General features: G+C 28.0%; 1 protein-coding gene across 3 annotated transcripts in view; it reads right to left on the minus strand.

Annotated features, from left to right (window-relative positions):
• Positions 1-278: 278 nt before the first annotated feature.
• Positions 279-19,436, minus strand: part of LOC129976671 (peroxisomal targeting signal 1 receptor-like) — a 28,692-nt gene continuing 9,534 nt past the window's right edge. For all 3 annotated transcript variants that reach the window (XM_056090367.1, XM_056090368.1, XM_056090365.1), the window contains exons 7-15: positions 18,837-18,959; positions 15,902-16,053; positions 15,153-15,210; positions 14,885-15,028; positions 14,692-14,762; positions 12,232-12,420; positions 10,752-10,917; positions 4,516-4,673; positions 279-749 (exon numbers count right to left, since the gene is read on the minus strand). In XM_056090367.1, coding sequence (XP_055946342.1) covers positions 542-749; positions 4,516-4,673; positions 10,752-10,917; positions 12,232-12,420; positions 14,692-14,762; positions 14,885-15,028; positions 15,153-15,210; positions 15,902-16,053; positions 18,837-18,959 — 1,269 coding nt within the window. In that variant the 3' untranslated portion in view covers positions 279-541. The remainder of the gene's footprint in view (positions 750-4,515; positions 4,674-10,751; positions 10,918-12,231; positions 12,421-14,691; positions 14,763-14,884; positions 15,029-15,152; positions 15,211-15,901; positions 16,054-18,836; positions 18,960-19,436) is intronic.

Genomic DNA, 19,436 nt, shown 5'->3' on the forward strand with positions numbered 1-19,436 from the left:
CACATTTTCAATCTAATATCAAAATTTAACTTATTCAATGTAAATTATACGAAGTTATTCAAATAAAATCCAATAAAAAAAACTACAAAAATTAAAAGAAATTTATCAACATCAAATTTTCTATGGACTTGCAAGTGAATAAAACAGAAAAGAAAGAAAAATGAATTATTAAGTAATTAATGAATTTGGATATAAATGAAAATTTGTGTTTCAAATAGCTTTTTAGTAGTAATAACAGAACACAAGCAATACCATAAATAATTCATGAACACAACAAGAAAAAAAAAAGTGAAAATTTATTACTGTATCTTAATTTTTCTTTTTTACAGGAGATACATAGTTGAAAACTTTTACTCGAAGGAACAAGACAAAGAACACTGTTTATCTGAAAGTCTTTTGAGAGAAGCTATGGAAGTAAGTTAGTAACATTATTGAATATGTTTGTAAACATAATTTTTCTTCAAGAAGTTATTCAAATAAAACTTGATGGGTCTATGATGAGTATTACTATATTTAAATAGCTGGATTTAATATATTTTAGCTAAACTTCCATGCCGAATTCTTTGTTGAGCAAATCGAGGTCTTTCTTATCCACAGCTTCATATAAATCTGGTCGTTTTAAAAGTGACATAGCAGTACGTAGGGTAGACCAGATACTACTCGACATTGCAGTCTTTGAACGAAGACCTTGGGGGCCACGACCTGCATTTTGAAGGTTGAGTGCTAATAAAAAATGTTCAACAGCCTCTCTGCAAGGGAAGAAAGAAAAACCATTGGATTTAATTTACCATCACAATTTTAAAAACATACACATACACACAGTAAGTATATGGATAAACACTATAGAAAACAAGAAAATTTTCAACTTTTTGATATACTGGTGTACTTACTGATTAACATTCTTATTGATGTTAAGCTTAATATATACACACACCATCAGGAATCTATACTTCTAACTTATTAAAGTTTTAAATAATTATTTTTTAAAAAATCAGGTATTTTTTATTTGTATAAGACGTTTATGAAGGGGCATCACTGTTAAGACATTCACTCAGGTCAGAAAGGAGAAAAAAGGAATTGCGACATAGAAGGAGATTTAAAGTTTTTTTAATTAAAAAAATTCAAAAAAACTTAAATTCTAATATTATATAATTTGTGGTACCATTTTAGATTAGTAGTCAAGCATTTAATGATCTCTTCTATTAATTTACATTAAAAAAATTGCATACCTTGAGAAAAATTTTTCAGAGTGCTAATGAAATTATCGCAAAATTTTAACTGAGAAAAAACATTAATAACTTAAAATTAATTTTTAAAAATACATTGCAGACTATTTACAAGAAATGACAAAATTTAAAAGCACGGAGAAATGAAAACTCTGCACATGATTTACCAGCAGAAAATGATAATTTCCTTTTTATTGGTTTTTGTACGGTTTGTGAACAAATTAAGAATTTTCTACCATTTTTTCCCTATCTGTTAACAAATGTTTTCATGCCATAAGAAATTAAAAGGTTTCCCAAGCAAAAAGAAAAATATGATGTATTACCAAAAGCAACAGTAAAACTCTAAAAGCTCATATAATAGAAACAATAATAATAAAAGCATTCAGCAATTACAGAAACAAGTATGTTTATAATATCACATGCAAAGATAACGAAACAAACATTCTGTGTTAACAATCCTCCTCCCACCCCTTTCAGCAGTTGATGAGCATAAAAAGTAAGCATTACATGAACAAACTGAAGGTCAGGATGCTACAGGGTTCTCACTCTTAGTGAAGAAAAAACAAAATTCAAAGATTTTTTAAGAATTCTCAAGGACAATTTTTTAGAAAATTCAAGAACTATAAAATGATATATCTTAGAGAAAGAAAACCAAATTATAAATTTAAATAAAATATTTTCACTATTAATATTAAATAAATTTAAGTACTTAAGAGATTTGTTATGTTCATCTTAATAAAGTAATAAAGTTAGCAGTTTTGAGTAATTTTTGAAATCACAATGGAAGCACCTATATCGTTAGTCACCATATAGAAATTACCAGATACTTTCATACAAAAAATTAAAAGGTTCCGACTTCAAAAGCACATTCACAATGTAGTTGGAAAAAATTTATTAAAAAAAGTTAATATTCCAAGTATCTCTTAACATTAATTTTGACCAATACTTGGTAAAATGAAAAGAAAAATGCAAATAAATAAATAATTATAATATATAAATAAATTTAGACATCTTTATTTATATTTAAATAAATGAACTGGAAAGAGTGTACGTTTAAAATATTTTAAATTTCATTGTTAAAACCTAAAATGTCAATTCCTAAAACCATTTGATTCATTGAACTGAAGATCTCCAATATCTTATGCCTTTTCAACTACTTTCTTTGCAGATTTCTGCAGTTCAAAATCATCTCTTCAATTTTCATCCTGTTTATTTTAAATCATTTGGTTTATTTGCAATATGTTTCTGTTTATGTTTTCACCATTTTGAGATTGTAATTTTTGGTTGTCCGGCATATTTGGAGTGGACATTTTCTGCTATACACAAGTTTTTTTATGATCTGAAAATTCACTAGTCTATTAAATTTTTTTCTTCTTCCAGTTCCAATAAAAGCAAATGCTTTACAACATACATTTAAATTTTTCAACCCCCAAATACTTTTAATTATAAAAAACATTCTTTCAATTATGATCTGATTGTGCATCAGACCAATTTTATCATCAAAATCTTAATCTTAATTATAATTATCATCAGAATCTTAATCTCTTAAGGTAAACCAATAGCCCAGATGAATTGTTATGAAAAGAATCAAAATATGACAACTTTTCATATTTTGATATGAAATAGACAAAATACATAACATTTATTTTATTAATTTAAGTTGTTGAGTTGGTTCTTAAAAATAGGCCTCTATGATTGCATCTAAATACGTTTCTAGATTAGGAGTGGAATGAGTAGATTAAAAAAACATCAGGTTTGTTTATTTATTATTATTTTGCCTTCAAATAATAGGTTATTAAACAAAAAGTTACAGGTAGTAAAAAGGTCTATAAATTGAGCTATCCAATGTTAAGATTTTATTAAGGTATCTTCAGAAAAAAAAAAAAAAATTGTAATTCTATTTAAAGATGTGTTAAACAGAAAAAAAATGCCGTATAAAATTTTTAAATTGATGATTGCGTCACTTTTTTAAAAAGCTGCATTTCTCAAAAAAGCTAAAAGATGATTATAAGAGGTTTCTTAACAATTAAAACTTAAAGTCTGAAAAAAAAAAAAAAAAAAAGAGAGAGAGAGAGAGAAAAGAAATTCTACTCCAAAAATGCTGTTCTATGAAAAAAAATAGTAGTAACTCATTTTCAAAAAAATGTTAAATAATAGCGCTCTTGAGTGTAATGGTTCAAGGAAAATGTGTTCAGACTAAATAACTGAGACAAAATGTTAATTTAAAATTTAATTATTTTAAACACAAGCACGCTTTGTAATTAATGCTTGAAACTAACATCCAGAGCACATAAGAAACAGTAGTTAGTAAGTCAATTTTTCAGAAAAAAATAATAGATAAGTCTTGTAAACCTAATAATTCATAAAGGTAAATTTTTGGTCATCATACTTTACAAAAATAACAGAATAATTTTTTAGAAATACCTAATATGGAAAATGCATATGTAGATTACATATTCTCAAATTAGAAACCTGTAGAGAATGCAAGTCTGAATCTATCTGAATTGCCGAATAAATTTAAATTAAATCAAATTAAGGTAGTATTTAAAATATTTTTGCCAAAAGAATTTACTTCTTAACAGTTTAATACTTCAAATTATTTTCATTAACTTAGAAATATACTAATTAGTTTTCTCATAACTCTGAAATTATTGGTATATAAATAATGATCTCAAAAAAAAAAAACAGCATAGGGCGTAATTTCTAATCAGATAAAATGAATTCATCATAAAAATTGAAACAAATATTTGTATGCAAATTTCTGACTGCTCCATTATAAATAAGACATCCATTCAATCCAGAAAACTAGATTTAGATTAATTTATTTCATTCACTTATAAATTAACGTAAGAATTCATAAACCACAAGTTGGTCACGTATACAGAAAAAAAATAAGTTTTGCATCTCAGCAAAATAATATTACGAGTAAAATTTAAAAGCACTAAAACAGAATTTTGCCTTCAATGAAAAATTATCGAAATATATTTTTCACCTAAACTGTGAATAATGCGACTGTGTTCAACACCAGTAAGTTGATTACTATTTAGCATATGACTTTTGTTGATAGTTGTGTTAATACTATGATAAAATTCAAATAAAGTTTTGTGATTCATTTCAAGCGGTGAATTTTTCATTATATAAACATAATACTTTAGATGAAAAAATTGTGAAAGCTGATATTCATTGAATTTGCAAAAATCTGTATTAATATATATGAACAATAAGTAATTTTAAAGATTTAAATGAAAATAAATCAGCAAAAAATGCTTTAAAACAAAATAAAACTTACTTCACTGCATTGAGGTTAATACAGCTCACACCCAAATTAAAACGGGAACGAATGAGTCCTGGGTATAATTCGAGGGCACGATAATAGGCTTCGAATGCTTCACCTGATCTATTGCTATTAGCCAACGTTGCACCTAATCTATTCCAAAGTAAGCTATCCTGCAAAAAGATAAGTTGGACAGGATATAAAAAATAATTTTTAAAAAATTAAAATTCAACAGAAATTATTTCATTATATTAAGTTTGTTTTATAATACCTGTTGCGACACCATTGCATTATTTCTCTTGATCGCAACTGTAACATCACAGCACTTACGACAAAGAGAAGTTGAAGGGATGTGATGAGGCGATCTGATTGATCTGTCATAACAACATTGTATTATATCCAATATAAAATTTGCTTCTGCGTAGTTCCGTTCGTGTGGTGTTACTTGTGTTTGTGTTTGTCTCTGTGCTTTGTATCTAATAAAGTTATTTTAATTTGTAAAAAATGAGCATATCTATTTCCTATAACCCTGCATAAGATATTTGCAGGAACGTAGGTTACAGTTGTAACATTTTAGTGGCATCCATGACAGAATGTGTTGTTGGAAATAGTTAGATTTTGTCATGGATCTTAAAGCACAAAAGGCACAGAGACAATACTTAGGACTGCACAGTATAACGAGTACTTAAGACAAATCTCAAATATTTACCTTCAGCGCTTGAGTTTAAGAATGATGTAGTAGATTTAAAGAACATTTCATTGCTACAAGTGAAATTGAAAGATAAATATTTGAGATTAGAAGCTGCCCAAGAAGCAATAACTGGAGCACTACCGCAGCTAGAAGATGACAGAGATGAATTTGAGGCTGATTTCACTGATGCAGAATGCTACCTTGAAAGATATTTAGAATACAATACCCTCATCAACAGGAAGCTGAAAGAGACCGTTATTTCAGAGGAGCCAGGCACACTAAGAAAGTTCAAGCTACTGAACTAGAACTAAAAAAATTCAATGGAGATGCAAAGAAGTTCCTTTCGTTTTTAAGCCAGTTTCAGGAAAATCATGACTATCCCGGATGAAGACAAAATGCAGTATCTTGTGGCTTCAGTCAAACCGAAATCGAAAGCTGGAGAGACTAGTTCTTAGTTTTCCAGCTACAGCTGCTAATTATCCTAAAGTAGTGGCCCAGCTGAAAGAGCGGTTCAGATGGGAAGACCTCCTTGTCCAGATTTATGTTCGAGATCTTCCGACAATCATTATAAAGAATGCTGTGTCTAGTAGAGCCAAAACAGACCTTTCAAGACTCTATGATGAATTGGAGGGAAAGCTGAGAACCTTGGAGAGTCTAGGACACACGCAGGAAAAGTTCAGAAATTTCCTAGCCCCCCTGGTTGAGAGTTGCCTACCCGAAGAAGTCCTTATGATGTGGGAACGCATCAGAAATCATCATGAATTGGGCAACAACACCGATGAAAAGAATGCTCGCTCCTTAGAGAGTCTCATGACTTTTCTACGTCAAGAAGTGCAGGGTGAAGAAATGGTTGCATTATCAAGAATTGTTGTATTGCAGAGAATCAAGCTACCCATAAAAAGGAATATGCCCCTGCCCCTCAAAACGAAACTAATATAGATCAGGCGACTGCAGCAGCCCTAGTAAACTTAAATTCCATAGGTAATAAAGTGCTTTGTATTTTTTGTGATAAACCGCATTCCAGCCATAAATGTTTTTCTGCAAAGAAAATTTCTTTAGACAAGAAGGAGCCTGTTATACAAGTTTAACTAAATCAAATCATTTCAGTAGGCAATATGATTTCAAATCTAAATTTAAGCCAGTTCTGCTTCTTTATCTCATTATGAAATTATGTGTTGTAAAAAACATGATAAATCATTAAAATTCTTCCACAATTTCTCTTTTTAACCATTGCCGCAGAAATCAAACGGTGTATTTACAAATGCTCTGTGTAATATAACTAGGCCAAGGTTGAGAAAAACACATAAAGATTCTTTTAGACTCAGCCAACCAAGTATCCTATGCGAATGAAAAATTAATTGCATTGTGCAGTTAGAATTGGTTCCTCAACAGATATTAAAACATAATTCACCCTGTTTGAGGGAATCCAAACGAAGCCTAAATAACATGGAGTTCATTCTATCGAGTTGAAAGCTTTGAAGGATGATTACTCTTGTTGTTTTGAAGTGCTTTCAGAGGAAAAAATATACAGCTACATTCCTAAAATAACAGATCAGAGTATTATAAATAATCTAAGAGAATTGAAATTAGAGTTTTCGGATTCATTCAGCAAATTAGTAATTGACTTGTTAATGAGTATGAATGTATTTGGTCGTATTTTAACTGTGATCGAGACGAAACTAGAAACTACAATTATAGGAATGCAGATGAAATGTGCCATAATGATAGAAATGTTATCACAACACTTGCAATGTATATAGGAAATAATCAGTTAACTTATCTCTGGAATCTCGAAAATTTGGGCACTTCACATCCAACATGAGAGAAAAACAAACAAAATTCTTATGAAAAAGCTTTAAATGATTTTCAGCAGAAGTTAACAATTCTTCCAAATAGAAGGTACGAGTTAGAGCCTCTATGGAAACATGATCCAGATAATAAAGGTTTAACTTGGGTTGGACATGAGAACGTAATTAAACAGACTGAAAGCATTGGCTTTCTCAGAGCATCAAAAGGTTTTTGAGAATTGGGAAAATTTGGGGCGCATGACAGATGAGGAATTAAAAACGAATAAATGTCATTACTTGATGCATAACCACGTTGTAAAACTTCAAAGTGAAACTACCAAGTACCGTCCCTGTTTTGATGGGGCAGCTTTTGAAAAAGGTAAACATCATTAAACCAATGTTTATATAAAGGTATAAATCTTCTAGTAATACCTGATATTTTAGACAGGTTTAGACTCTACCCTATAGGATTAAGTGCAGATATAGAGAAAGTTTTTTTAATGTTATCAGTAGACTCAAAAGATAGAGAATATCTTCAATTCTATTTTTTTAGTAAGGAGGGAGAATTGGAGGGAGGCATTGCCGATTTGTTTTTGGTTTAAATTCTCCTTTTGTATTAAATGCATCCATAAAACATCTGTTGGATAACGCACCACCTGAATATAGTAATGTTGTAACGAAATTGAAGTGCTCATTTTATGTTGAAATTGCTTATCTGGTGTATATAATGTAGAAGAAGACAATATCATTGATACAGCAAAAAAAGATATTGTCAAAAGGTTGTTTTAACTTGCGAGATTGACAAAGCAATGTAGCATGTAACAATGTTTCTCAACATACAGGAGATGCTTCTGTTTTAGGTATGTTATGGAATTTAGACAAAAAATACATTGAAATGTAAAAATTTTTGAAGTTTTATCGTGTGGAACAAAAAAAGATTGCTAAAAGATTCCTTTTTGTCAACAGTTCAAAAAGTTTTGACGTAAATGGGTTATCTCCAGCTACATTGCCTCCCAAATTATTATTGCAAGAAACCTGGAAGTTAAAACTGCCTTGGGATTCAGAATTGCCTAAAATTATAGTAAATAAATTTATTAAATGGTTGAATGAAATGCATTTGTTAAAAGAGGTTACTGTGCCTCAATATATTGCTATAAATAAAACCTGTAAACTTCATGTTTTTGTTGATGCTTCTGAAAGCTCATATGGTACATGTGTATGTTTGTTCGAACTGTAATAGAAAATGATGTAAGAGATGCATTCTGACATTCTAAGACTAGATTATCCCCATTGAAACCTCTAACCATTCCTAGATTAGAACTAATGGCCTGTTGCATTGGAGATAGGCTGGCCAACTCAATTATCCGTGCATTACATCTACCAGAAATAAAAATAATTTACTGGTCTGATTCAGAAGTGGCTCTTTGGTGGATAAGAGAACTCGGAAGTTGGTCTGTGTTTGTGGCTAATCAGGTAAAAGAAATAAAAGAACTTGCATAATTTCAGTCATGGAGACACGTCCCAGGTAAAATGAATATAGCAGATTTATTATCTCAAGGTTGTACACTCAAACAGATTTTAGATTCTAAATGGTGGGAAGGACCTCAATGGTTAAGAAATAGAGAACAGTGGACTACCAATGAAATTACTTGTGAACTTAAGTTATTTTGGAAGAGAGAAAGTCTGGATCAGCTAATGCAAATATTTCTGAGGGTCCAGTTCCATGGTATGCTGTATGATTTTCTAACTACAATTTAATAGTTCGTTTAATGGGCTGGGTTTTGAGATTCAACAATAATTCTAGGGTTTCTATTGAGGCAAGAAAACTTTTTGAACTATCATCGCATGATATGGAAAATGCTGAAAAGGTGTTTGTTCGATTAGTGAAAAGTAAAATGTTTTTGAATTTGAAGTCAATAACTATTGTTAATGCCCTTAAAGATAACAAGGGAATTAATAGAATAAAATTAAAATAACTGAAAGAAAAGATTATCCAAATTTTATTGCCCCTTTTTTGATGCCTAGCAAATGCATTTTAACCACACAATTAATTGAACATTATCATTTAAAATATGTCTACATTACATGAAAATCCTGGATAATGAAAACAAGAAAAATGGTTAGGGAAGTTGTTAGAAAGTGTGTGCCCTATCCTCGATATAGCCCAAAATCTCCCATGAGTGATTCAGCGAGTCTGACTGCAGATCGTGTTTAAGATGCTAACGCATTCGATGTTACAGGGATTGATTTGGCCAGACCTCTTTTTACTAGAGATGGAGGTAAGTGTGGATAGTACTGTACACCTATGCTATTTATTGTGTGGTGCATCTCGAGCTAGCGAGTTCATTGTCCACTGAGTGTTTCATTCTTTCTTTAAGACGATTTATAGCACATCATACCAGACCAGAAACTATATATACAGACAATGGAACTAACTTTGTTGGCACCAATAGCGAGTTGAAAAATCTAGATTAGGATAAAATCATGCAAGAGATGGATATTAAACCTATTAAATGGAAATTCAATCCCCAACTGCTGCTTGGTGGGAGAGATTAGTATGAGTAATTAAAGAGTTATTGAAACATACTTTAGGGTGCATGTGGTTCTAACATATGAAGAACTTCTAACTATTCTTGTGATTGTGAAGCTATGATAAATTCTCGTCCATTAACATACATTTCGGAGGATCCAAATGATTCGATACCATTGACACCTAGTTGATTTTAAATGGAAAATATTCATATGACACCACAGATTTAGACTTAAGAAAATTCTCTATATTTCAGAAAAGCTTAAGATTTCGTAGAAAATTGATCCAGGATTTCAGATCACGTTTTAGGAAAGAATATCTTAATCAACTATATCAAAAACGCCCAGGAATGATGCATCATGATTTCAAAGTTGGTGATATCATAATTGAAGAGACATAAAAAAAACACATGTATTTTGGCCTTTAGGAAAAGTAATTAGTCTGCTTCCTGGTACGGATGGTAAAGTCCATAACTTGAAATTAAAATGTAAGAACTATGAACTGATTCGACCAATTCAATGAGTTAATCCACTTGAAGTACCATTTCTAAATGATGAAGTTGCAAAATTCGATGACGCTGCTACATCTAGTATTAATAAAGACAATGAAACATTGAATAGTAGTGAAATCATAACAAATACAGTCTCTAGATCATGTGGACTAGTTAAGATACCTGAAAGACTTGGATTGTTCAATGAGGTTATACATGCTTTTGAGTGATAGTCATACACTCAAAAGGGTGGGAGAATGTTGCGACGCCACTGCATTATTTCTCTTGGATTGCAACTGTGACGTCACAGCCCTTATGCCGAAGAGAAGATGAAGGGATGTGATGAGGCAATCTGATTGCCCTGTCATTACATCAATGTATTATATCCGATATAAAAGATGCTTCTGCGCAGTTCTGTTTGTGTGGTGTTAGTTGTGTTTGTCTCTGTACTTTATATTTAATAAAGTTATTTTAATTTGTAAAAATGAGCATATCTATTTCCTATAACCTTACATAAGATATTTGCAGAACCTTAGGTTACAGTTATAACAATACCAGCAGTATATTTATTGCATATTCTTATGTCTATATTCAGTGCATGAAATGAATTTAAAATATTTGAGCTATTAACAAATAAATTTAAATATTTTGACTGGCAATTTATTATTTTTTAAATAATTATAGTAATGGAAAACACATATAGAATCTAAAATAATAAAACCATTCAATGCAAATACCATAGGTAATACTTACGTCAGGTTTAACTTCCAGTGCCGCTTTAAAACAATCTATAGCTAAATCATATTCTCCTGAGAGATTAAAAAGCACTCCCAAGCCATTTTGTACATCAGGATCTGGATCATTAGGACTCATTCTAGCAGCTTCAATATACATAGCTTGAGTATCTTTTAATTTCAGACTGCAAAGTGAAAAAAATATATATCGTAAATAACGAATGAAACCATATAAAATAAAATAAAAAAGACAATTCTGTTATAACATTACAATCATATATATCATATATATTCAAATTATAATGAGTTCATTAGTTCTGGAAAATATTCCTTAAAATTTTTTCTACTGAGCTTTGAAATTATAATTTTAAAATAATCATAGTTAATTCTTTAAAGTTTATAATTTTTTTTAAAAATTTTGGTTGATTTTTAATTCACAAATATTTTAAAAATTTCAAAAAAATTTATGGAATTTTTTTTATTTTAAATTATTATTTAAAAAATATTATCTTATTAAACAAAATCAAAAACATAAAGAGTATATATTTATATTTACAGATAAGAGTATTATGAACACAAGCATTCAATGACAAGCTTTAATATTACGAATACTTTTAACTTAAAACATTTATCAAATGCTTGTACTCAATGTTTCATCAAAAAAATAATTAATTTGCTCAAAAGTTTTTTTTTTTTTTTTTTTTTTGCCACACTGGTGATGAAAAACATAAAGGGAATGGAATATTATAGATAAATAATCATTTAATATAATAAAAAAAAAATATGAAAGTATTATAAAAAAAAAAGTAGATGGAGAAAGTGAATGTTAATGATTAAGAAGAGAAGTTAAGATTTATTTAAATTTAAAGGAAGGAAAAGGAAGCTACACATTGTAAGTTTAAAGTTACAGTAAAAATTTGCATATAGAGGATACAGATAAAACTTTTCGACTTACTTATAAAATTGCACAAATGACAATAATATGTGCACTAATTTTTATGCCACAACTTATGTTTTTTACACCATATATTAAAAGCTGTACAAGTCTCAACAACAAAAGATGTTTTATTATATTTATTTTGTTAAAATATTTTGTAATGTATATAAAATTATAATATATATATATATTGCATATTATAATTTCTAATATATATTTTATTATTTAATTAAGTCAGAACTTCAAATAATAAAATTCAACCATCACCTCTAAAGCCTTTAAATATTTTTTAATTCAATTTTTCTGCAACATTTTGTTAAACATAAATACTAAATACTATTATTGAGTAAGAAAATAATACAATTACATATTTTTAAAAATATATGGTTAAAATATACTGTCAATTCAAAAATTCTCTCTTTTTTAATTTTGCAGCATCTTTTTTTAGAAGAAATTGCTTTACACTCAGATGTTGAATATTTCATGATTCTTTCTTACTATGGCAAGTCCAGAGAGAGAGAAGAGACAAGGGTGACTTCTGATACCAAAAGATCTTGCTTACCCTGGAAGTACAGAAGATGTACTTATATTTTCTTTAATCATCCCTGGCTTCACTATTTGAGAATATTTTGGATTATGATGAAGCCATTTCACCAAAGTATCACAAGCTTGCATAGGCATGGATTCATTGGTGTAACTAACAGCCAGAGACATCAGAGCAGTCAAATTTGAAGGATCCAGTTCCAAACATCTAAGAAAAGAGTTTCATTCATTTTCTACATATTTTTTCTATTTTGTAATAATAAATTTATACACATTTTACTTTCATTTCATTAATAGTCCATGCAAATAAAAAACAACAAACAATACATTCAATTTATTATAGAAATTAAGTATTCAAAATAGTATGTCAGGCTGATCATCTCATATCAATAATTCCCAGCTTTTTTTAAAAAAAAAAAATCTTTATTACAAAAAATATTGAGCATTAAAATAAAACTACTAGAAAAAACAAAACTTCCTCCTTTTTAGATGCAAAAAGTTCCAACTTTTGTAGAAAGGAACTTAGAAACATTAACTATGCAAAATTTCTCATTTTGAAATTGAATAAAATTTAATGCAAAAAAAGTTAATCAATTGCATGGTCTTTCATTATTGCAAAAGTTTTCCAAGACTTCTATAATCCTTTTGTAACTTCGAATTTTCATTGCCTATCAACAGTTTTACTACACTTTCAATGTTAATACAAATATTTTACTAGAGATTGTAATATTAGATTCTAATATATTTAAAAAATACAAAATTTTTACAAGAAAAGTATTAATTAAAATTAAATATTTAAAAAATGGAAAATAATTTAAAAAAACTTTTTATTGAGTTATTTAGGCTTGACAATTCAGTTGATAAGAACAACCTCAGTATTTTGCTAAAAGTTGATCAAGAATTAAAATTTAATCTTTGTTACATATCACATTTTAAAAATTACATTTTTATGAAAGATTTTTAATTTTTATTAAATACTTTGAAAAACTCAAACTTAGAGCAAAAAATGCTTTTTAAGATACAAAAATTTGTTGGAGTTTTTATTGAAGAACCTTATCAATTTTAAATTTGTCACAGTATATATATATTTTTTTATTGTAGATCCTGTGAATGATTTTGATTAAATAGATTAGCGCTTATGATGCAGAGAATCATCTGAAAAATTATTAACTAGTTTAAAATTATGAGACCATGGTTTTATGAAAACAACACTGATAAGGCAGCAGAGCTGAAATCTAACATATCGGATCCAGATTTTTTAAAATTTAGATTTAAATTTCAGATTATCCCCGTGCTATTATGGCCCTAAAATAATACTGCTTTTGTAAATTGTTTATTTATTTATTTATTCATGAAGTCTTCTCCTCTTTCCCCCTCCTCCTTCTTTTTCTCTTATATTTTGTACACAGCATTAATGAGAAGACAAAGAATAATAATTATATAAAAATCAGATAGTAAAATTTCTCATATAAGGTGATGAACCATAATTATTTTCAAAAGACAAGAATAGAGTAGGGCAAAAAACTGTTTATGATTTATCATTTAATTTTCCATATAATAGAGAAAAATATTTTAGATAAAAGGCTAACAAACATATAATAAAATTAGAAATAAAATATAAGTATATCAATACCATTATAAAATTTCCATGCAAAAAAATTTCAATTAAATAGAATAAAACTATATAATGTCATATATGCTTGTAAGAAACCATTACATTTTGTGCATAATAACTAAATGGAATGTTTAAATAAATGTTTAATCTAAAATGTAATATCCACCAAATGAAGAATAGAAACTTCACGAGATGTAAGTGGGTATTACATCAGGTTGAAGATTCCAATACACAGCTGAAAAAATAATAGCATAGGAATTTAAATAAAAGTGCAATAAAAACTGTATTTATGATTAGATCAGTTTGATTTAGAAGAATACTTAATTAAAATAAATATGCATTTCCATTATTTAAATTGGGGCTTCTTAAACCGTAATTTTTACTTCTTAATAAAGTTGAGCAGAAAATTTTAAAAAATCTTCTTCCTTCAAATTCATCAATAAAAAATGGTAAAAATTTTAACCAAAGTTTCAAACTCAGTTTCTCTTTTTCTTTTATCATTTTTAAAAATCTTTAATTTATAAAGACAATATGATTTTTCAGTTAAGTGTTAATAGATAAAAATTTAAGAAGCCCTATTTTAAATAATTATTCCAGAGGAGACATAAGCAGATTATTAAAGGTTGTAATTATTATATTAAGGACGTAATTTTATCTTTTCAAAAGGAATTCTAATAATTTTTATAAGACAATAACAATAAAAAACACTTTATACAGTTTTCACTATTTAACAATTTGTTATCAAAAATTTTCATCATTATTCAATTCAACAATTAAAAAAAAACATATCAAAAACCTTTCATGCATAATTTTACAATGGACATACTTTAATAAATAATAATAATAACCAGAAAAGTTTCTTACTTTTTTGTAGCAGCAATTGCTGCTCGATCCTGTTCATTTTGTGCCTGACTTGTGCCTAAATATTGCCAGGCCTGGAATTGAAATTTTATTTAGATATAAGTAACATCTTTACAAAAAGATTACATTGGCACATTACTTAACAATAAAAGAAAACGGTACATTACTTAACAATACGGAAAATGAATCATAATACCTCAACATGATCAGGATTTTTTTGTACAGCAGCTTCAAAAAGCAGTACAGCACTAGGTAAATCGCCATTTTTTAACATTTTTAGACCTTCTTCGAAAGGATTACTGTGATCAATAAAAGGATTTTCTTTAGCATATGAATATTCCTATAAAATAAGAAAGTACATTTCACTAAAAATGAAGAAAACCATATACTCTAAAAGAGAATGTTATAGGCTTCAGATTAAAATCTAAATATAATAAATAAAATAAAAATTCAAATTTATGAACCTTATATGGGTCACAATTTTCATAATCATTCAACCATGGATGGTCATTAGTTTGATCTCTGAAACAGAAAAAGAATTTTTTTTTTATATTGATTACATAATTGAGAATAAAAATATTCATTTACTAGATAACATTTAATAGAAATTTTTATGTTCTAAAATTTTTTTATATTTTTCAACAAAATAACAATAAAGAATAATTTTTTCAATAAACTTAAAATTAAATTTTATTTCAGAAAGATTTTTTCAATTATTTTTAAGAATATATTTTAAGTAACTAAATGAAAAACTAATTAACTTTAGTTGAAGTATTCTGCAATTAATTAAAAATGTAAGCATTAATTCCTTAATTTCAAATTATGCAATAAATTGTGTCATTTATGTGTGCTAATTTAATCGCATACACATGGAAACAATAATAATCTATTTCAAAACAGATAAATACTTTTTCAGCAAATAGTTAATGAAGAATATCTTGCAATATGTTGTTAAATATATACCCAAATATTAAATTCTTCACATTAATTAAACAGTATCTTATATGCATCATAGAGTAAATAAAAGTATGTACATCATACAATAAATAAAAGTTCTAACAGTTTAAGAAACAACATAAATAGTTTGTAATATCACTGAGCAAATAATCAAATCTATATTTCCAAATTCTTTTCAGAAAAAAAAATCATTTTATAAATTTTAAAGCATAATTATCAACTTATATTATTATCTTAATTATTACTATCAACTTACTTGGCCATCTTTTCCCATTCCTTTTGCAGATTGTCCCAAAAATCTGCATCACATTTTTGCTCCTCCTCTTTCTCATCTTCTGTCTGGATGAAAGTCTTAAATTCCCTATTTTCAAGTGCAGCATTCCAAGCATAATCATACTCTTCTGCTGGCTGTTAATTTTTATTATAAGATTAAATTGAGTAGAACTAAATGAATTATTTAATATATCACTACTAATTAAAGTAGATTAAAATGCAATAAATAAAAGCAGATTTTAATAAGATTTAACTAATGCAAATAATTTTTTAAAAAAATTATTCTTTAAGGCATTTAACATGGCTGGTTTTAGTTAAGTTTACTTTGATGTACTTCAGCTTAAATTATATGTAATTTTTTTAAAAAAAAATTTGCTAAAATAAAACAAGAGCAAGCACTATTATTTTTTTAAAAAAATAATTGCAAACAACATCATATAAAAACATAATTAGACAAAATATTGACACTAACATCACAACATCATTGATAAAAAATTTACCAAGCTAAAGTCATATTCAAAAAAGTCCTAGAAAAAATGAATGTAAATTTTTAAATTTATTTTTTTCTGAATCTATTATACACTTTCTACAGATATGTGGGGCTGAATAGCACTTTTGGCTATTTCAGTAATTTTAAATTTTTCTTCTTCTTTTTTTTTCTTCTATTTTCTTTAGAAAGATTTCACCATTCCAAGAAACATCATATATTGGTATCTCAGGATTACAAATTAGTAAGAAACATTCATAAGAAAAAATGATGCTATCAACATTAAACTATAAGACAACCACTTTCTAGAGATTCATTTGTGCTCTATATCAAAAAACTAATTCATGATAATTAAATTTTGTATATATGATGATTACATTGCTATTCAGATTTTTCCCAAACCTGGTTTCCCCCCCCCCTCTCTCTCCAAGCAATTTTATAACCTTATTCTGTACATCAATGCGAGAGAGACATTGTAAAATTTCTTTGATATGTTGTTTAAACAATATTTCTTAAATTATGGCAGTTTGTTTCATGTCACAACAAGATGTCAAAAACTAGAAAAAAAATTATAAAATATTAAATTTGCTAAAAAATAATAATAATTTGGAAATATTTGCTAATTAAAAGAAAATCTGGATTTAGCCTTGCAAGTTTCGGGGGGGGGGGGGGGCAGGAGAAGACACATCAAGGATTCCCACTTAAAAAGTGGTTATCTTGACAAACATGCCTTGGGCTGTTGATATAAGACAATGTTACTACTATATAAGCTATATAAAAAGTTTGAAGGCAATTTTTCTCAAAATTGGCTGGGTATTGCACTTTAACCTTTTGAAATGTACAAACATAAATTTTCTGAATTCTTAAAAATTATGTAATTATTAAACTTTAACCTTTTGAAATGTACAAGCATAAATTTTCTGAATTTTTAAAAATTATGTAGTTAATTTAATACTTAGGGTCTAAGGGAAGAGAAAATACCTTTAAAAAATTTATAGTGGACTGCAACAAGAGGGTGGTGGTTTCACTGGAGTACCACCGCACATCTATGACATATTCGTCTCATAAATTAATACTTTTTAATTTGTTTTGTAACATACTTATTCATTATTTATTTAAGGAAATACTAAAACATATAATATTATCAATGAAAACTACTTATACAATCTTACAGCATAAAAAAAATTAGAAAAATAAAACGTTTTAATAACAAGTAATCCCCCAAATTAAGCTAACAATGGTAAGTTCTTTATGTTGCATTTAGATTTTAAATACAATCTACACTATATTCAAGTTATAAAGAAACATAATATTTAATTTAACAATTTAAAAATTATACTATATTAGAAAATATATACAACATCCCTATTATATGATTGCTTGCTAATTAATACAAGGAGAGCACAACTGAATTGAATGAAAGTTTCAACCATCCTATTCGTATAAGCCTTACTCAAATGTAAATAAATTCCTCATCCACAAAACACAAGGCAAAACCCCCCATAAATTATCACCCACTTGACTAAGAGAGACAGGGGAAGGAAAACAGATCTGTTTCACTAGTGTGTTTCAAGTGGTAGAGAATCTCATGCCGTAGGTGTGTGGTATGTCTCTGAAACCACCTAAAAAGATGAAGTATAAAGAACTTTTCTTTTGTGATTTTATTTGAAAAAAATATGTACGTTGTAGACAACTTTCACGCAACGAATTTATGAATGCATTTTGAGTTTTATTTTTTGATCGCTAAAAAAATATGAAAGTATTAAGAAAAAGCATTAAAAATTACATTTTTTTTTTTTGTACGTAAGAAGGACATTAACTAGTTACTGACATCTATAGACAATTATTAAAGTTAAAATACTATTTTAGAGTCTTTAGTTTCGATAAGAAACCACTGTACATTTAGAGATATCTTTTAGATAGTGGTGGTTTTACTGTAATATCACAGCATGTCAAAGGGCTAATATTTTAATGAATAAACACACTAAAGGTATATCAGCATTATACTAAATCTTATCCTGAATTCAATTTCCAAATGCCCTCTCCCCTTAGTAGTTGCAAAGCTTTGAAAACAATATTATGAACCATTTTTAAAATACAAAGGTACTGTTGAACAAAACCTCAAAAATATAAACGGTTTGTTTTAATATCAGATTATTCAAGCATCAACAAATAAACTGGTTACAAAGCAACTGTAAAAATAAATGGAGAGAAAGAAAATTTACAATCAAAATAAATTAAACAAGAAAAAACAATTCAGGAAGTTATTTAGTCTAACACAAATGGAATGCAAGCATAGGAATTTCAGAATTATAATTTCTTTTATATGTAGTATATAAATGAAATCTTCTATCACTATTACATTAAATTAACATTTGAAATGAAACAGTTGTGAAAATTTTAAACATGTTATTTTGAAATAAAATCTTACCTGTGCCCATGCTGAAGCAAAGTCTGCACTCCAAATATCTGGAACTGGCTTCACAGTCTCAACTGGAATTTCTTCCAGATGTTCTTCTTTCTCATCATTATCTTTCTGAATAAATTTCATGAACTAAAGAGAAAATAAACAATGATACAAATTTAAAAAATATTTTGAAACATATGATTAATACTACTAATTATTGCAAAAGGAAATTTTCTACTTTGAAAATATAAACTATCAATTTTTAAGATATTATATTGAACTATAAATGACATACTTAAATATGATTGAGCTAATGCAGAACATTTCTTTTTACAGAAATCTGATCAGGAAAAAGTGTAAGAAAACTCGGCACAGTATATTTTTATGGTCCTGATTATGCACAAATTAAGCCAAGTATATTGAGATAATGGTGATTACTTGGTTATTTTCAGATCACGCTAAGATATGGATTCACTTGTTGATTTTTGGATTACACCAAGATATGTGTTTACTCAATGATTTTTCAGGTCCAGCCAAGACACCAAGATTATTAAGCTCAATTATGCAAAAAAAATTCCAAGATTTCATCAAACTGATGGCATTCTCAGGTATACATGGCAATTT

This window comes from Argiope bruennichi, chromosome 7 (genome assembly GCF_947563725.1).
Source record: "Argiope bruennichi chromosome 7, qqArgBrue1.1, whole genome shotgun sequence".
Lineage (NCBI taxonomy): Eukaryota > Metazoa > Arthropoda > Arachnida > Araneae > Araneidae > Argiope > Argiope bruennichi.